Source organism: Rana temporaria, chromosome 12 (genome assembly GCF_905171775.1).
Source record: "Rana temporaria chromosome 12, aRanTem1.1, whole genome shotgun sequence".
NCBI lineage: Eukaryota > Metazoa > Chordata > Amphibia > Anura > Ranidae > Rana > Rana temporaria.
In genome coordinates, this window is record NC_053500.1 from 73,287,956 (window position 1) to 73,304,834 (window position 16,879).

The 16,879-nt window shown below is 40.6% G+C and overlaps 1 protein-coding gene across 1 annotated transcript in view; it reads left to right on the top strand.

Moving 5' to 3' along the window:
• The window catches only part of KAT2A (lysine acetyltransferase 2A), a 77,502-nt gene that overhangs the window by 48,856 nt on the left and 11,767 nt on the right, over positions 1-16,879 (top strand). The window contains exons 8-12 of the mRNA XM_040330159.1: positions 2,441-2,551; positions 5,496-5,632; positions 7,679-7,887; positions 15,656-15,782; positions 16,473-16,583. Of these exons, the coding sequence (XP_040186093.1) occupies positions 2,441-2,551; positions 5,496-5,632; positions 7,679-7,887; positions 15,656-15,782; positions 16,473-16,583 (695 nt within the window). The remainder of the gene's footprint in view (positions 1-2,440; positions 2,552-5,495; positions 5,633-7,678; positions 7,888-15,655; positions 15,783-16,472; positions 16,584-16,879) is intronic.

Genomic DNA, 16,879 nt, shown 5'->3' on the forward strand with positions numbered 1-16,879 from the left:
AATTTTCTAGCAAAAAAGTAGATTTTTATGTGTAGGAGCGACGTGTCAGAATTGGCCAGGATGGGAAGTGGTGCAAAATAAAGGCATAATGTTCTAGTGTGCATCGTTGCAGCCGCATGACGTCGCCAGTCACGGCACAGGCTTCTGAAGAAACGTCACGGGTGGCCGTTCCTTCGGAGTGCATGTGCCGATGACTTAATCGGGCGGTATACAGTAAATTTTCTCCTTAACGGTGCAAGTTTTAGGAGATATTTACAGGCTTACCTATAGGTATAGGTGCAAACATTTGGAGGAAAGTTAACTTCCTCTTTTAAAGTGTTTTTTTTTTTTTTTTTCACACAAATTTGCTTTCAATTTTAGTTTACCAAAACTATGTAATACAAGGACCTACCTAATCTGATCAAATCAATCTATATCATATGGGTCAAACCTTGCTCTACATACCATGTAAATAAATAATTTCAGGACTTTTTCCACTTTTTTTTTTTAATGTGACCTATAAACTGTACAACTCCATTGAACAATAAACTGAAATATTTTAGGTGGAGGAAAATAAAACACTCCAAATAATATGGTTGCATAAGTGTGCACACCCTTAAACCAATACTTTGTTGAAGCACCTTTTGATTTTATTACAGCACTGTCTTTTTGGGGTAGGATTTAATCAGCATGGCCCACTCTTCTTTGCAAAAACATTCCAAATCTGTCAGATTGCGAGGGCATCTCTTGTGCACACCCCTCTTCAGATCACCCCACAGATTTTCAATGGGATTCAGATCTGGGCTCTGGCTGGGCTATTCCAAAACTTTTAATCTTCTGTTGAAGCCATTGCTTTGTTGATTTGGATGTATGCTTTGGGTCGTTGTCATGCTGAAAGATGAAGTTCCTCTTCATGTTCAGTTTTCTAGCAGAAGCCTGAAGCTTTTGTGCCAATATTGACTGGTATTTGGAACTGTTCATAATTCCCTCTACCTTGGCCAAGGCCCCTGAAGTTCCAGCTGAAGGAAGATGGCCCCAAAGCATGATGCTGCCACCACCATGCTTCACTGTGGGTATGGTTTACTTATAGTGATGTGCAGTCTTGTTTTTGCGCCAAACAAATATTTTGGAATTTATGGCTAAAAAGTTCAACTTTGGTTTCATCGAACCATAACACAGTTTCCCACATGCTTTTAGGAGACTTCAGATGTGTTTTTGAAAAATGTAGCTGGGCTTGGATATTTTTCTTAAGAAAAGGCTTCTGTCTTGCCACTCTACCCCATAACCCAGACATATGAAAAATACAGAAGATTGTTGTCACATGTACCACACAGCCAGTACTTGACAGATAATCCTGCAGCTCCTTTAGGGCCAGTTCACACCACATGCAGTCCAGTGCGTTTTTTCTTTTTTTTTTAATGTATCAAAAACACACGGAATGTAGGTTATATGGTTTTCAATGGCAAAGTTCACACCAGTGCTTGCAGTTCCAGTGTGCTCCAGTTTGAGGGAAGGGCGTGGGGGGGGGGGGGGGGAGTAAAACATGCTGCATTTTCCTTGCATTGGTCTGTACTGGAACGCTGTAAAACACATCAAAAACACACGTCCTTATTTAAGGTTAAGAAAAAAGATGTGGGAAAATGCACCAGACTGCATCAAAAACGCAAATGCAAAAAAGCATCTAGAACGCATCCGAATTGCGTTTCTATGGTGTGAACTGGTACTTCATGTTGCTGTAGGCCTCTTGGCAGCCTCCCTGACCAGTTTTCTTTTCTCTTCTTTTCATCAATTTTGGAGGTACGTCCTGTTCTGTAATGTCAATGTTGCGCCATATTTTCTCGACTTGATGATGACTGTCAGTCACCACTGTGTTCCATGGTATATATAATGCCCTGGAAGTTCTTTTGTACCCTTTCCCTGACTGATACCTTTCAACAATGAGATTCCTCTGATGCTTTGGAAGCTCTCTATGGACCATGGCTTTTGCTATAGGAGGCGACTAAGAATGTCAGGAAACGCCTACTAGAACAGCTGAACTTCAGTTTGGTTTTTCAGTTGTGTGTGTGTGTGTGTGTGTGTGTGTGTGTGTGTGTGTGTGTGTGTGTATGTATGTATGTGTGTATATATATATATATATATATAATGTCACATTTAAAGGTGGAAAACTTTCTGAAATTATTTATCTTTTTTTATTTTTTTTCTTCATAGATACCTGACATTTTAAAAGGGGTGTGTAGACTGTTTATATCCACTGTATGTCTGCATAATGTGCTAATATGCTATACATACTAGCACAATATGGCATAAACCTCATGGGGGCCCATGTATTTCAAAACCATATAGCAGAGTTTAGTTCTGCTTAAACTGCAAACTACCTCCACTACTTTTCACTTTTATCTGGAAAGCAGATGGTGTATATTTTTTGTTTATAGCTGACTTCTTTCATTGTTTATCTTACTAGCTGCTGTAAATACTACTGCTGCCCCTAGTGCTCCACTGTTCAGCAACAGCTTGAACAACAACTCAACTCTAACATCCAATGGAGATGCTGGGATTTCGGAACCTCTACCTGGTAATGCATAAAATATTCTGTTACGTTTTTTTCTAATGATGATTTGCAGGTAAATTAATATTAAAAAGGGAAAAGTGTGCTCTACTTAATCGCTTCCCCACCACTATATACAGTTAGGTCCATATATATATGTTTTTTTTCAGGTATTTACCAAAACATATTCAAGCTATGGTTATATAATGCATATGGGCTGATGTTTAATTTGCGGGTATGTACATCCAAATCTGAGGAAAGGTTTAGGAATTACAGCTCTTAACAGCCACCCCCTCCCCTTTTTTCAAGGGACCAAAAGTATTAGGACATGGCTAGGTGTGAGCTACTCCTTTTTGTTTTTTTCTTCATCAATTGAAGTAGGTAAAAGGTCTGGAGTTGATTCTAAGTGTGGTATTTGCATTTGAAATCTATTACTGTGAACCTACACCATGCGTTCAAAGGAGCTGTCCATGCAAGTCAAACGGGCCATTGTACGGTTTTAGAAATGAAACAAATCCACCAGAGATGGCAGCAACATTAGGAGTGGCCAAATCAACAGTTTGGTACATTCTGAGGAAAGAACGCACTGGTGAACTTGGCAACGTAAAAAGGTCTGGACGTCTGCAGAAGACAACAGTGGTGGATGATCGCAGGATCCTCTTTATGGTAAAGAAAAACCCATTGACAACCTCCAGACAAGTGAAGGACACATTCCAGGATGTGGGCCTTTCATTTCCAAAGTCTACAATCAAGAGAAGACTTCACAAGAGCAAATACAGAGCGTTCACTGCAAGGCGCAACCCATTCATAAGCCTGAAGAATTGAAAAGCCAGATTACTTTGCCCAAAAAATAAAAAGCCAGACCAGTTATTGAAAAAGCATTCTTTGGACGGATGAAACGAACATTAATCTGTACTGGAATGACTGGAAGAAAAAAGTGTGAAGAAGGCATGGATGAGCTCATGATCCAAAGCACACATCATCATCTGTAAAACATGGTGGAGGCAGTGTGATGGCATGGGCATTCATGGCTTCCAGTGGCACTGGGACATTGGTGTTTATCGATGATGTGACAGAAGCAGCTGGATGACCTCTGCAGCCAAATGCAGCAAAGTTGATTGTACGGCGCTTCACAGTACAGATTGACAATGATCCAAAACACGCTGCAAAAGCAACCCAGGAGCTGTTGATAGAGAAGTGAAATATTCTGCAATGGCCGAATCAATCACCTGATCTCAATCCGATTTTAACCTCTTGACCACCGCCCCATGTCAAAAAGACGTCCTCTTTTTAAAGTTGAATATCTCGATAACGGCAGCAGCTGCTGCCACAACCGAGATATTCATCTTTTCAGGGGGCGGTGGTGTACACGATAACGGCGGTCTCCGCGGCGAATTCGCCGCGAGATCACCGGTATCGGTGGCGGGAGAGGGCCCCTCCCGCCGCTCTCCCGCGCCCTCCGCCGCTTACCGGAGCCGTCGGTAGCGGCGGAGGGGATCGGATGTGTCCGGCAGCTGAGCGGGGACGGGACTGAAGGAGAAATCTCCTTCACCCGTCCTCATAGCTCTGCTGGGCGGAAGTGACGTCAAAACGTCAGTCCCGCCCAGCCTCTTAAAGAAACATTTTTTTTTTTTGTCATTTGAAAAAATGACTTTTTTTTTATTATTTTTTTTTTTGCATTTAAGTCTAATTATGAGATCTGAGGTCTTTTTGACCCCAGATCTCATATTTAAGAGGACCTGTCATGCTTTTTTCTATTACAAGGGATGTTTACATTCCTTGTAATAGGAATAAAAGTGATCAATTTTTTTTTTTTTTTTTTTCAGTGTAAAAAATTATAAAACTAAATAAAAATAAATAAGAAAACCCAAAAAAATTTTTTTAAAGCGCCCCGTCCCGATGAGCTCGCGCGCAGAAGCAAACGCATACGCGAGTAGCGCCCGCATATGAAAACGGTATTCAAACCACACAAGTGAGGTATCGCCGCGATCGTTAGAGTGAGAGCAATAATTCTAGCCCTAGACCTACTCTGCAACTCAAAAAATGCAACCTGTAGAATTTTTTAAACATCGCCTATCGAGATTTTTAAGGGTAAAAGTTTGACGCCATGCCACGAGCGGGCGCAATTTTTAAGCGTGACATGTTGGGTATCATTTTACTCGGCGTAACATTATCTTTCACAATATATAAAAAATTGGGCAAAATGTATTGTTGTCTTATTTTTTAATTCAAAAAAGTGATTTTTATCCAAAAAAAGTGCGCTTGTAAGACCGCTGCGTAAATACGGTGTGACAAAAAGTATTGCAATGACTGCCATTTTATTCCCTAGGATGTCTGCTAAAAAAAAATATATAATGTTTGGGGGTTCTGATTAATTTTCTAGCAAATAAATTGTGATTTTCACATGAAGGAGAGAAGTGCCAGAATTTACCTGGTGGGCAAGTGGTTAAGCATGCATTTCACTTACTGAAGGCAAAACTAAAGGCAGAAAGACCCACAAACAAAGAACTGAAGACAGATGCAGTTAAAGCAAAGCATCAGAAGGGAGGAAACCCCAGTGCTCCCACCGAGCTCACATGCAGAAGCGAACGCATATGTGGGCAGCGCCTGTGTTCAAAACCACACATGTGAGGTATCGCCATGATCAGTAAAGTGAGAGCAATAATTCTTTCCCTAGAAAATATGGCACAACCGTGACATTACCAAGAACTGGATGTCCCTCCAAAATGAATGAAAAGACGAGAAGAAAACTGGTCAGGGAGGCTGCCAATAGGCCTCCAGCAACATTAAATGAGCTGCAGCTTTCAATTTACTATAGGCCGGGCGGGAAGTGGTTAAAAAGGAAAAAAAATGGACATAAGTTAAGGTTTTGTATTTTACTGATTTTCTGGATGCTGCATAGTTTTCTTGTCATGTCACACATTTTACATATTTTATTGCCTGCTGAATAACCTCCTTTTATTTCACACAGGAGAGAAAAGAAAACTGTCAGACAGCCTAACCATAGAGGATGCAAAGAGAATCCGGGTTATGGGTGATATTCCTATGGAATTGGTGAATGAAGTTATGCTAACCATCACTGACCCTGCCGCTATGCTGGGTCCAGATGTAAGACCCACTGATACAAAATTTTGTTGGAGTGTGTGTGTGTGTGTTTTTTTTGTAAAGGTTAATATATGAATTGTTAGGAGGATAAATGCCTATGTCACGCATCTTATGTTGACCTATAAACAAAAACAAACGCAAGAGGGCGCCGCCATCTAAGTGTAGCAATTTATTAATTAACCACTTCAGCCCCAGAAGGATTTACCCACTTTCTGACCAGGCCATTTTTTGCGATACTGCATCGCTCTAACTGACAATTGCGCGGTCGTGCGACTTTATACCCAAACAAAATGTATGTACTTTTTTTTCCCAGCAAATAGAGCTAGCTTTTTGTGGTATTTGATCACCTCTGCGGTTTTTATTTTTTTGCGCTATAAACTAGTGTCAATTTTGATAATTCATCAGTTTAGGCCATTATGTATTCTATGTATTGTTGGTAAACATTTTATAAAAAAAATCTCTAAGTGTATATTGATTGGTATGCGCAACAGTATTTGTGTCTACAAAGTGGGGGCTATATTTATGGTATTTTTGTTATAAATCAGCGTGTGTGTGTGTGTGTGTTTTTTTTTTTTTTTTTTTTTTTTTGTGTGGGACAGATCTAACACTTTTGAACCTTTTTGTTGGGATCATTGACATTCATACAGCGATCGGAGCTAAAGATAGCCATTGATTACTGTATAAATGCCACTGACAGGAAAGGGGCTAACATTAGGGGGCGATCAAGGGGGGGGGTTAAGTGTTCCCAAGGGAGGTGTTTCTAACTGTGGGGAGTGGACTGATTGGGAGCAGAGAGATCGCGGTTCCTGATCGCTGGGAACAGCAGGTCTCTCTACTTCCCTGAACGGGGATCTGTCGAAGTAAACAGATGGCTCCCTGGTGTGAGCGCACCCCCTATATAGCGCCTATATCGGCCGACGTACACCTACGGCGGTTTGCCCAGCCGTGCCAACCTGCCTCAGTATAATGACCGCGGCTAGTCGGCAAGCGGTTAAAGTATAAAAGAATAAAAATGTTAGATAAAAGTTGATCCAGGCTTGTCAAAAACCCATGTAGAACTCCATAGGATAACGATGAGGCTGCAGAGCTCTGCAGGCATGTGGCTAGTTGTGTGTAGACAAAGTGAACAAAGCCCACAGTATCTTAAGGCGTCATGCACACTGGACGTTTTTTGATGTTTTTACAGCAGCTGTTTTTGGCTGTACAGTCATTAAACTCTCCATGTTATCCGATGTGTCATGCAGTAAAAAAAATAATACTAGTGGGTTCTGAGAGACCTTTTTCAGCTGTAAAAACACTCTAACGCTGATAAACGCTCACCAGCGTTTTTTGGATGTTTTTAATTAATTGAAAAACAAAAATGCTAACCTGGAAACGCTTTTGCCAAAACATTGAAAAATTCACTGCAAACCTACTTCCGTTTTATATAAAGTTATTTTAATGTCCAGTGTGCATGAGACCAAAATCTATGCAGCTCCATAGACCAGCGGGACACTGGGGGCTCTGTTTTCTCTTTTTATGTGGCCAGTTGAAGCAGAGTTCTTGATGGTGGTAAAGCTGTCAGGCTTCAGGCTGGAACAAAACATGGCTATGGTTTGATAAAGGGGCACTCCTGACTGCCCTGAAGCATGTAGCCACATCGTCTCTACTTCCTGTCATCACCCAGCCGAGAGAGGTGCTGTTTGGAGCCATAGCCATTTTGCCACTTCTGGAAGCTGCTGATGCTTAAGTTACAGCCTGAAGCCTGACAGCTGTACTTCCATCAAGAACTGTGCTTCAACTAGCCACGTGCCTGCAGAGCTCTGCAGCCTCATGGTGAACCTAATGGATGTCTATATGGGTCTGACAAGCCTTGATCCACTTTTATATAGCGAGTGCATATTTTTAATAAATCGCTACACTTAGATAGGGGTGCCCTCTTGTGTTTTTTCTTTTATATGTGCATTAGGATTTTCCTTGGTATCTTATCTTGACATTCTTGAATGCATTCCGTATGCTCCAGTTTCATTGTGTTCATTTCTTATTTTTTTCTTTTTTGTTCTGTAACAGACAAGTTTATTATCTGCTAATGCTGCACGAGACGAGACGGCACGCCTGGAGGAGCGCAGGGGGATTATTGAGTTTCATGTAATTGGAAATTCTTTGTCTCAGAAATCTAACAAGAAGATTCTTATGTGGCTTGTTGGCTTACAGAATGTCTTCTCGCATCAACTTCCACGGATGCCCAAGGAATATATCACGCGGCTCGTCTTTGACCCGTAAGTCTCCAGCATGACTTTGGCACTTGAATTTGATTCTAATGTCGCCTGTAAACTAAATCTGTTTTTCTTCTATGCCTAAAAACACGGATTTGCAAGGCTACATTTTAGCATATATGTGTAGCTTTGTTACAAAGCCCAAAGTGGTGTGTTTCTATGACCTTGGATAATCTTAATTAAAAGCCAACCAGGCACTGCATTATGATAAAGAAATAAACTTGCTACCTCCATTTAAGTTCTCTTCTGTGGTTGTGGTAGAGAAGCCGCTTGCTTTGCATTTTAACCATCCTTGGGAGACCTGCCTCTATCCATCTATCCTTAACAGCAATTTGTTATACCAAGATCAGCCACTAGCCTGGTGTTAGTTTTTTTGTTTTTTAGTGCCAGTGATCAGCTTTCAGGAAAAAGTGATCCAAGCGGCTCTACAACCGCGTGATGGCTTTTACAAGGCTTGGAAAATTTGATTTTAATAAATGGCTGCGCAAATATTGGGGGAAAAAAAATTGCAGCAGCCAACAAAAGATACAAAAAATAAATGCAACACATACCGTTTTTTTGTTCTCCAGGGCCTTTGCTTTCAGAAAATATGTGATGACTGGGGGTTACTGCCCCTTTTTGGTGATGGTACTTTTTGCATGCAGAGAAAGTGAGGTGGTTGGCATTTCCGAGCTAAGCTTGCTGTCACTCATTTGCTTTGTCATTTTGTGAGATTTTGAAAGCTGATCTCTGGACATAGCATTTCTTTCTATTCATACCACCTTTTTCGCTTTTCACAGTAGTACCTCCCATTTTTAGTTTACTTCACTCATGTACTTTAGCCTACATACGAAAATAGTGCAAGGGTGGGTACTCTATATTGTGTGCAAAGCAGTGAGTGCTCTAGCAAGTTCTTCTACCTTTTTGTTATACTTTAGTACTAGCTCTAATAACTCCACTGACTAATCTGTTTATAGAATTACTGCAAATAATATGGAGCTCAGGGCAGGGGCAGATCCAGAGTCTAGTCTCGAGAGGGGCACCACCAGAAAAAAGTTTTTTTGGGGGCAATTTATCAGGGAAAGGACTGGTGTTTAGCGCTTTAATGATCACAGCACCATGGTTGTTATGGTATCAGGATGATTGAAGCGCATTATTTATATTATTACATTGTAATATAAAATGAAATGGTTCAACTCACCATAATGCAGAATCAGTGGGAGCCCCGAGTGTGTCACCTGCCACATGTTGCGGATTGTCACTTGCCACGTCACCTGCCACATGTTGTGGATTGTTGCCTGCCATCAGATGCAGATTGTCACCTGCCACCTCACCTTGCAGATTGTCACGTGCTAAGGTGGTGTTTTGCTTGTCAGAGTCAGGCAGCAGAGAGATGATATCTCTCTGCTGCCTTCACAGTGAGGTTTGAAGTTACTGCAGGGATGCAGGGCGGGCGCGGGGCCTTGAGAGATGTCGTCTCTCTGCTTCCCCGACCGCTAGCTTGTTGATTGGCCATCCGCCCGCTCACCCACAGAGCCGACCGGCTGACCACCCACTCTCTGACTCTTACTCGCTGGCCAAGCCGTCCACCCACACACCGAGGAATGCGGCAGCTCACGCTGTCACCCGCCCGCTCTGTCACTCGCACGCAGACTCGCAGCGCCCGCAAATTCAGCAACTCGAAATTTGCTAATTTCTAATTGGTTCATTTCTCAGGGTGCATTGGGCAGACCATTAAAATAAAGCACTGCGTAAACTGTCGGCACTATATACATCGTGTATAATAATAATAATAATATTATTATCATTATTAACAGGCTGCCTTAAAGTGGGAGTCCATGCTAAAACTAAAATCTCCTGCATCTATGAACACCCACGATCTAACACTAACCTATCTAGCCCTGTAAAGAAAAAATTGGTATACATGCCTTTTCTGCAGGTGATCCGACCCAATCCCACCCTGAGCTGTCAGCCACGGCTTCGCTGTGTAGGTGGGTGCAGAGGACACTGGTGACAATGGAAGCCTCATAGTAAGTCTATGGGGGACGTCACTTCCCATTCGTTTACCCAGTGGTTGTCGGCTGTGTTCTCTGCAGAGCTTTTGCCGCTGGGGTTAGGGTTGGATTGCCTTCAAAAAAGGTACGTATACTGATTTTTTTTTTTTCACTACAGGGTTAGTGGTAGAATGTTGGTGTCTGTAGGTGCAGGGATTTTAGTTTTAGCATGGGCTTCCACTTTAATGAGACAAGGTCAATACACCACAATAGGGGGTAATTCAGCCTTTTGATGGTTTATATCCTTTAAACCACCAGGCAGTTGAGTGTCTACTACATTAACAATCCTCTGCACAAGCTTTCATATTCCATTGACCTCCTAGGTACCCAAATAAAAGATGGTTGCCTCAGACACAAATAACTAATAGACAGGTTATCACACTTTGATCCAAAATTACAAGCTCCCATTGCAGCTGCAAATCTTGGCAAACTTTCCGACCCATTGTATGTCCTGTTTATACAATATTTTATTCACCATTGGCTCTCCAACATGCCCACCTTACATTGGGGGGTGCACGCCAAAGACCTTTGTTCAAGGAACAAAAATCTGCAATTAAACGCATGTCCTTAATCGACTCTAAAATGTAGGCAACCAGCTCTCAAGTTTGTGTTTAAAACATTGCTCAGAAACTTTCTGCAGTCTTTCTTGAAAAAGTGTCGGAGGTGCTGTAACCCAGTACCCTAAAAGTAGTTCCTTCCACCTATTGGTGCTGTCCAATCATGCATTTATATATACTGTATAATATGCTCCAAATTCATGGAAATGCCTGTTTTATGAGATGGGATTGACACCCAAGCAATCTATACATTTTTTTTAGAATACCTTTTACTACTCATCGACACTAAAAGCATTATGGCAAGACCTTAGAGATCTACCTTCTTGCCAACCGGTAATTGTTTGACAAAAATTAGTTCAGTTCTTTAAAGCAGTATTTTTAACCAAAACCCAATATATAATATATTGCAGTTTACCAATCTTTAGATGTGATGGCTGCATTGGTTTTCTTTTAAGGAATGGTACAGGCAACAACACTAAAGCTCATTACTCACATGTAATGAGTGATCTAAATCGATCTGTATTCTTACAAACTTTCCAAAATTTTCCTTTTGTACCTTTTATTTCTTTTGAAAATTCTACCGGTCACATGACATTTCTTCCCCAGCTCCCTCTGCCATTCACAGTAGCTGGGCGTGTTCCTTATGGAACACCTAATTTCTGTAAGCAACGACGTACCCGGTGTCCCATCACTTTCGGCTTCAAAGACGCAAGGAAAAATATTAGTAAGAGGAAATGACGCCACGCGCCTGCTGTATGGTGGCGTCATTTCCATAGTAACTGAGATGCATTGGTCTCTGTCCCCGACCCTGTGTCAGAGATTGGATGTGTAGCTGTAACAGTGGAGTTATCCCTGGATGGTAGAAGGATTGCACATACAGTCCCCCAGGAAACAAAAGCAGACACAGTCACATGTAAGACATATACCCAAAAATCAACATAATTTGTATTTATGATATATATTATACATCTCCAGAAAAGGTCAACAAAAATTTGAAAAAAATTAAATGCGTGGGTGTGTGAGTATTTGTGAGTGATCGTGTGTGTGCATGCATGCTAAAGCATGAGTGCGTGTGTGTGTGTGCGTGTGTGTGTGTGCGTGTGTGTGCGTGCGTGCGTGCGTGTGTGTGTGTGTGTGTGTGTGTGTGTACATGCATGCCTTTGTGTATGACTGCTATGCTATGTGCAATGGTAAATTTCATCTCTGTGTTGCAGCAGGGGAGATGATGTGGTTTTTTTTTTTTTAACCACTTGCCTATTTTTATTTTACCCCATTCTTGCCCAGGCCACTTTTCAGGTTTCAGTGCTGTCACACCTTGACAATTGCATGGTCATGCAATACTGTACCCATATACATTTTTTTTATCATTTTGTTTCTTTTTCACACAAATAAAGCTTTCTGTTGGTAGTCTTTAATCACCACTGGTATTTTTTCTTATTTTTTTTGCTAAACAAGTAAAAAAATAGAATTTTTATATATGCCTTTTTTAAATGGTTTGTTATTACATTTTGCAAATAGGCAATTTTTCGGCTGCACTGGTAGGTGGCACTGAAAAGTGACACTGATTGGCGGCACTGGTGGGCACTGATTGGCGGCAGTGGTCATCAATGTTGAGCCTGATTTCCCTTTTTAACAGAAGTTAACCAGCTTTCCTACTTCTTTTTTTTTTGCGCTGTGAGCGTGAGAGGGGGGGTTGGAGCCGATGGCTGTCAACCATCTTCTGTTTAAGTCATGTGATCAGCTGTCATTGGCTGACAGCTGATCACAATTTAAAGGGGTGGTTCCCCCTAAAACAAATTTCTAACAATACATTCGTAAGACCCGTTACACTGCGGGTAGGCTGGCTTTTGTTTTGTTTTTTTAGTACATACCTCGATATCGCCGTTTCGTCCCTTGGCGGTGGGCGTTCCTAGTTGATTGACGTTCCTCCGACGGGCGCATACTGCGCGTCACGACTTTCCGACAGAAGCCGAACGTCATTGCGCAGGCGCCGTATAGAGTCGGCTCTATACGGCGCCTGCGCAGCGACGTTCGGCTTCTTTCGGAAAGTCGTGACGTCACGTATGTGCCCGTTGGGGGAACGTCAATCAACTAGGAACGCCCACCGCCAAGGGACGAAACGGCGATATCGAGGTATGTACTAAAAAAACAAAACAAAAGCCAGCCTACCCGCAGTATAACGGGTCTTACGAATGTATTGTTAGAAATTTGTTTTAGGGGGAACCACCCCTTTAAGGGGCGGCTGTGAGTGGTCCTTTACCCTGATCTGTGATCAGCCGAGTCTGAAGGGGGCACACAGGCAGCTTGAGCATGAGAGGATGCCCATGGACACCCTCCTGGCATTGTAAGCTGTCTTTCCGCTATAGCGTAGCTGGGAAGAGCTAAAATAAAATGTTTTATGGTGTGGTTTTTCTCTTTAGATAACGCTTTTGTTAATGGGTTTCAAGTGGGTACTACGTACCCAGTACTCATGCAAATCAGGGGGAGGCAGACATTTTGGGGACTTTTTATTTTTTGTAGTGTTTCCCCTAAAATCCAGCAGAAAATACAACATGAATTATTACTCCTTGTACTATGTTTATAATGCACAGTAGGCAGAAAACACAACGATTGCCCTTTACTGTGTGTAAATGCCACAGCATAAAAAAATATAAAGGTTCCTCCTTGTACTTCATGGATAATGCACAGTAAGCAGAAGATACACCAAGAATTCATCTTTTTAGTTTGTGTATAATGCACAGAAAGGAAAAATGTCCATATCATTCTCCTTTTTTTTTTTTAAAGCTGAAAAATACAAATCATTACTCATTTAAATAAGTTTGTCACGCCAAAAAATAAATAAAAAAAATCATACTTTTTAGTGCATGCATAAACGCTCAATAAGCAGAAAACACAATTCCTAGTTTTTATGTGCGTGTAACACATAGTAAGCAGAAAAAAAAAACAGAAACACACACTGTTCTACGTGTACAACACATAGTTGGCATAAAGTTGCATGATTCCTCATCTTAGTGTGTGTGTAACGCACAGTCAGCAGAAAACCACATTGCTACTTGTCCTGCATGTAGAACGCACAGCATATAATCAGTCATTTCACATTTTACTATGTTTTGTAATGAACAGTAAGCACAAAAACGCGCGTTATTCATTTGTAATGCATGTCTAACACACTGTAAGCTAAAAAAAAAAAACCTGCTCCATCATTGTAATACGTTGTCAACTTATTTTTTTAAAGTGCATTATATGCACTCTAACCAGAAACAACCACGCGGTTCAACACTGTAGAAAATCTGCAGCATATTGCATTGGCAGCCATATAACCATTTTGTAAGAAAGACAGACGGCTACATCTTCAATTGGAATCCATATAGTTTCAAACAAAAACAGACTACGACGTTCTGCATTGAAAACTATCCTACAATTTGTAACACATACATAGGGGTTGATTTACTAAAGGCAAATCTACTTTGCACTGCAAGTGCATTTGAAAGTGCACTTGGAAGTGCAGTCGCTGTAGATCTGAGGGGAAGCTATGCTGATTTTATGATCCAATCATGTGCAAGCTAAAATGTTTATTTTCCTTGCATGTCCCCCTCAGGCCTACAGCGACTGCACTTCCAAGGGCACTTGCAGCGCAAAGTGGATTTGCCTTTAGTAAATAACCCCCACTGTGTATGTGTGCCCACTGTGTATGTGTGCGTGCCATGTGTTGCTGTAGCCACATAGTTAATTACTATGCATGCTCCCCCCCCCCCCCATCTCACCAGGTGAAAGGAAAAAGAGCCTAAAAAAGTGAAACTATAAGCATTAGTAATCTTCAATATAATATTTGCTTTTGGGTTTAATAGCACTTTGATTAGATGCAGTTGATCTATCAAATGATACTTACCCATATGCTGTAGAACATGTGTTATGGTGATTGAATTTTTAAAACAATTGGTGCTTATTTATTACAAGTAGCTTCCACTGGATCTTAAAGTGTCACTAAACCCACATCATAAAAAAATCTATCAATACATGCTGTTCATACTCACTCTGAGATTAATTTTCTGTATTCTGCAAAAAATCTGGTTGATCCTACTGTTCTGTCTCCACCTTCTGTCCAAGTTCCTAATGCAACCAGGGATTTTGCAGAGCAGTGGTGGCAACTCTTCAAATGCTCAAATTTCCAGTGTTTTTCATTTCCTCCCTATCACATCTGAGCAGCCCATGTGAGTATAGAGTCACACATGTGGGTGTATACACAGTGGTAAATGACAGCCAGCTCCCTTCCCTCCCCCCTTCCTTCCTCCATGCACACTAACCAGCTAAACACAATTGGGGTGGGATATTACATGTAGATTAATAAAGGCTTTACCTCCCTTTTATTCTTAGAGACAGGCTGTAGGGGCAGAAATCTGCCCACACCATGTTCCACAAAATAATAATAATGATTTGCTTTCAAATATATATTTGTATGACAATTTTAAAACAGTTTTATTGATTTTTTTTTTATTGATTTTTACTCTGTATTCCAAAGGCTGTTTTTTATTTTATTTTGGACAAAGATCTGGGTCATGTGACAGATGTATATCAATTAGGAAAAAGGTACTTAGATGTGTTTTTTTTTTTTTTTTTATTTCATTTTTTGACAATTGTCATACAGAAATAGAAATGTAAATGAAACTGTGTGTTTTAGTATCATTTCAGTGTCCTACACAAAGAAAAAACCTGATGACACAATTTTCATACTTTTCAAATGCTGTATTTTAATGCTAGTATAAATACATTTTAATAAATACATAAAAAAAACTCATCTATAACTTCTCCCCCCTATCCCATCCTGCCAATTGTGTGCAGCCTGTGTATGTCTCATTCCCCCTTTTGCCATTGGTTGTTACTTTTCTGACTATTATAGTTGGTACTTTCACATCCATTTTATGTGAAACCTTTGTTGTACTTTCCTGAAAAAAATACATTTTATAAAACGTTATTTGGAAAAAGTGTATGTCAATGCCAGATCTGATGACAAGTAGCTAATGACCCGCTAAACGTTTTTCGTCATATGCTCAGTTCGATTACCATAGGTTTATGATATTCTTACTTTAGTTTAATCATTTCATTTTTTTTTTGTATATCGGAATCTCCACATAATATTGGGCATTGATTGTTTACCTAAGGCTCTCTTTCTTTATTATACAGGAAACACAAGACTCTTGCACTTATTAAAGATGGTCGGGTTATTGGTGGCATCTGTTTTCGCATGTTTCCCACTCAAGGTTTCACAGAGATTGTGTTTTGTGCTGTTACTTCCAATGAACAAGTCAAGGTTTGTAGATTTTTATTTTGCATAAATTTTTTTCATTCATAATACATCGCTATCTCAGAGACTCGCTGAGACTGCCATTAATCAAGGCGGCTGATGGATCCTGACTTGGAAGTCGTGATGACGCGCTGCCCCGACTGATGGTAGTGAAGTCAGTGGAGAGCGGACTTCAGACCTCTCCCTGCCAAAAACGGGTCACAGGAGTGCAAAACGAATTGCACTCCTGCGACCCATAGGAGAAGCCCAGCCTAAATAGCTCAGGCTGGACTTCTCCTTTTAATATGCTGTGCATACCGTACTAGCACATAATGTCTTCTTTGTTGTTGTTTTTTTTTTTTTTTTTTAGGCAAAGGTTTAATTCTGCTAATGCACATTTATTTAAATAATTGCTTCTATTTTCTACAGTATATCGCAGAAACGGTGAAATATGTTTGCCCTAGGCAGCAGCTTTGATATCTTGATCCAACCCATAGGACTATGCATTGTACAATTATTGTCAATGGTCCTAGATTTCCGGCATAGTCTGGTTAAAAAAAAAGACACAAGTCAATCTTTGTTTATTTTTTTTGTGGTTGAACTGGATGGACTTGTGTCTTTCTTCAACCTGACTAACTATGTAACTATGTAATCTAGTTGAACCAATAACCATAGCTTATTCTGCCTTTGTATTTGATTTCTTCATTTCTTTTTCAGGGATATGGTACCCATTTGATGAACCATTTAAAAGAGTACCACATTAAACACAACATCCTTTACTTCCTCACATATGCAGATGAATATGCTATAGGCTATTTCAAAAAGCAGGTGGGTATCTGCTGGGTGGTTTTAAAAATGATGGTTGTTGCAGACAGAAAACTGCTTTTTGTTTTTTTGCCATTTTGTTTGCCTTTTTTATTTTTCGTAAAAAATGTATAAGTACTAAGCATTCAGTCGTCATTCTTCCTTTACAGATTTCTAAGGTGACACTTACCCTGGTGAATTTTTATATCCCCCCTCCGTTTTCAGCAGAGCTACTCTCTAAACTGTCACTTCAATTGCTGACTAGACCTCCTAGGCCACTACTTTACGTGGGGGACTTTAATGCCATTTTAGGTCCAACA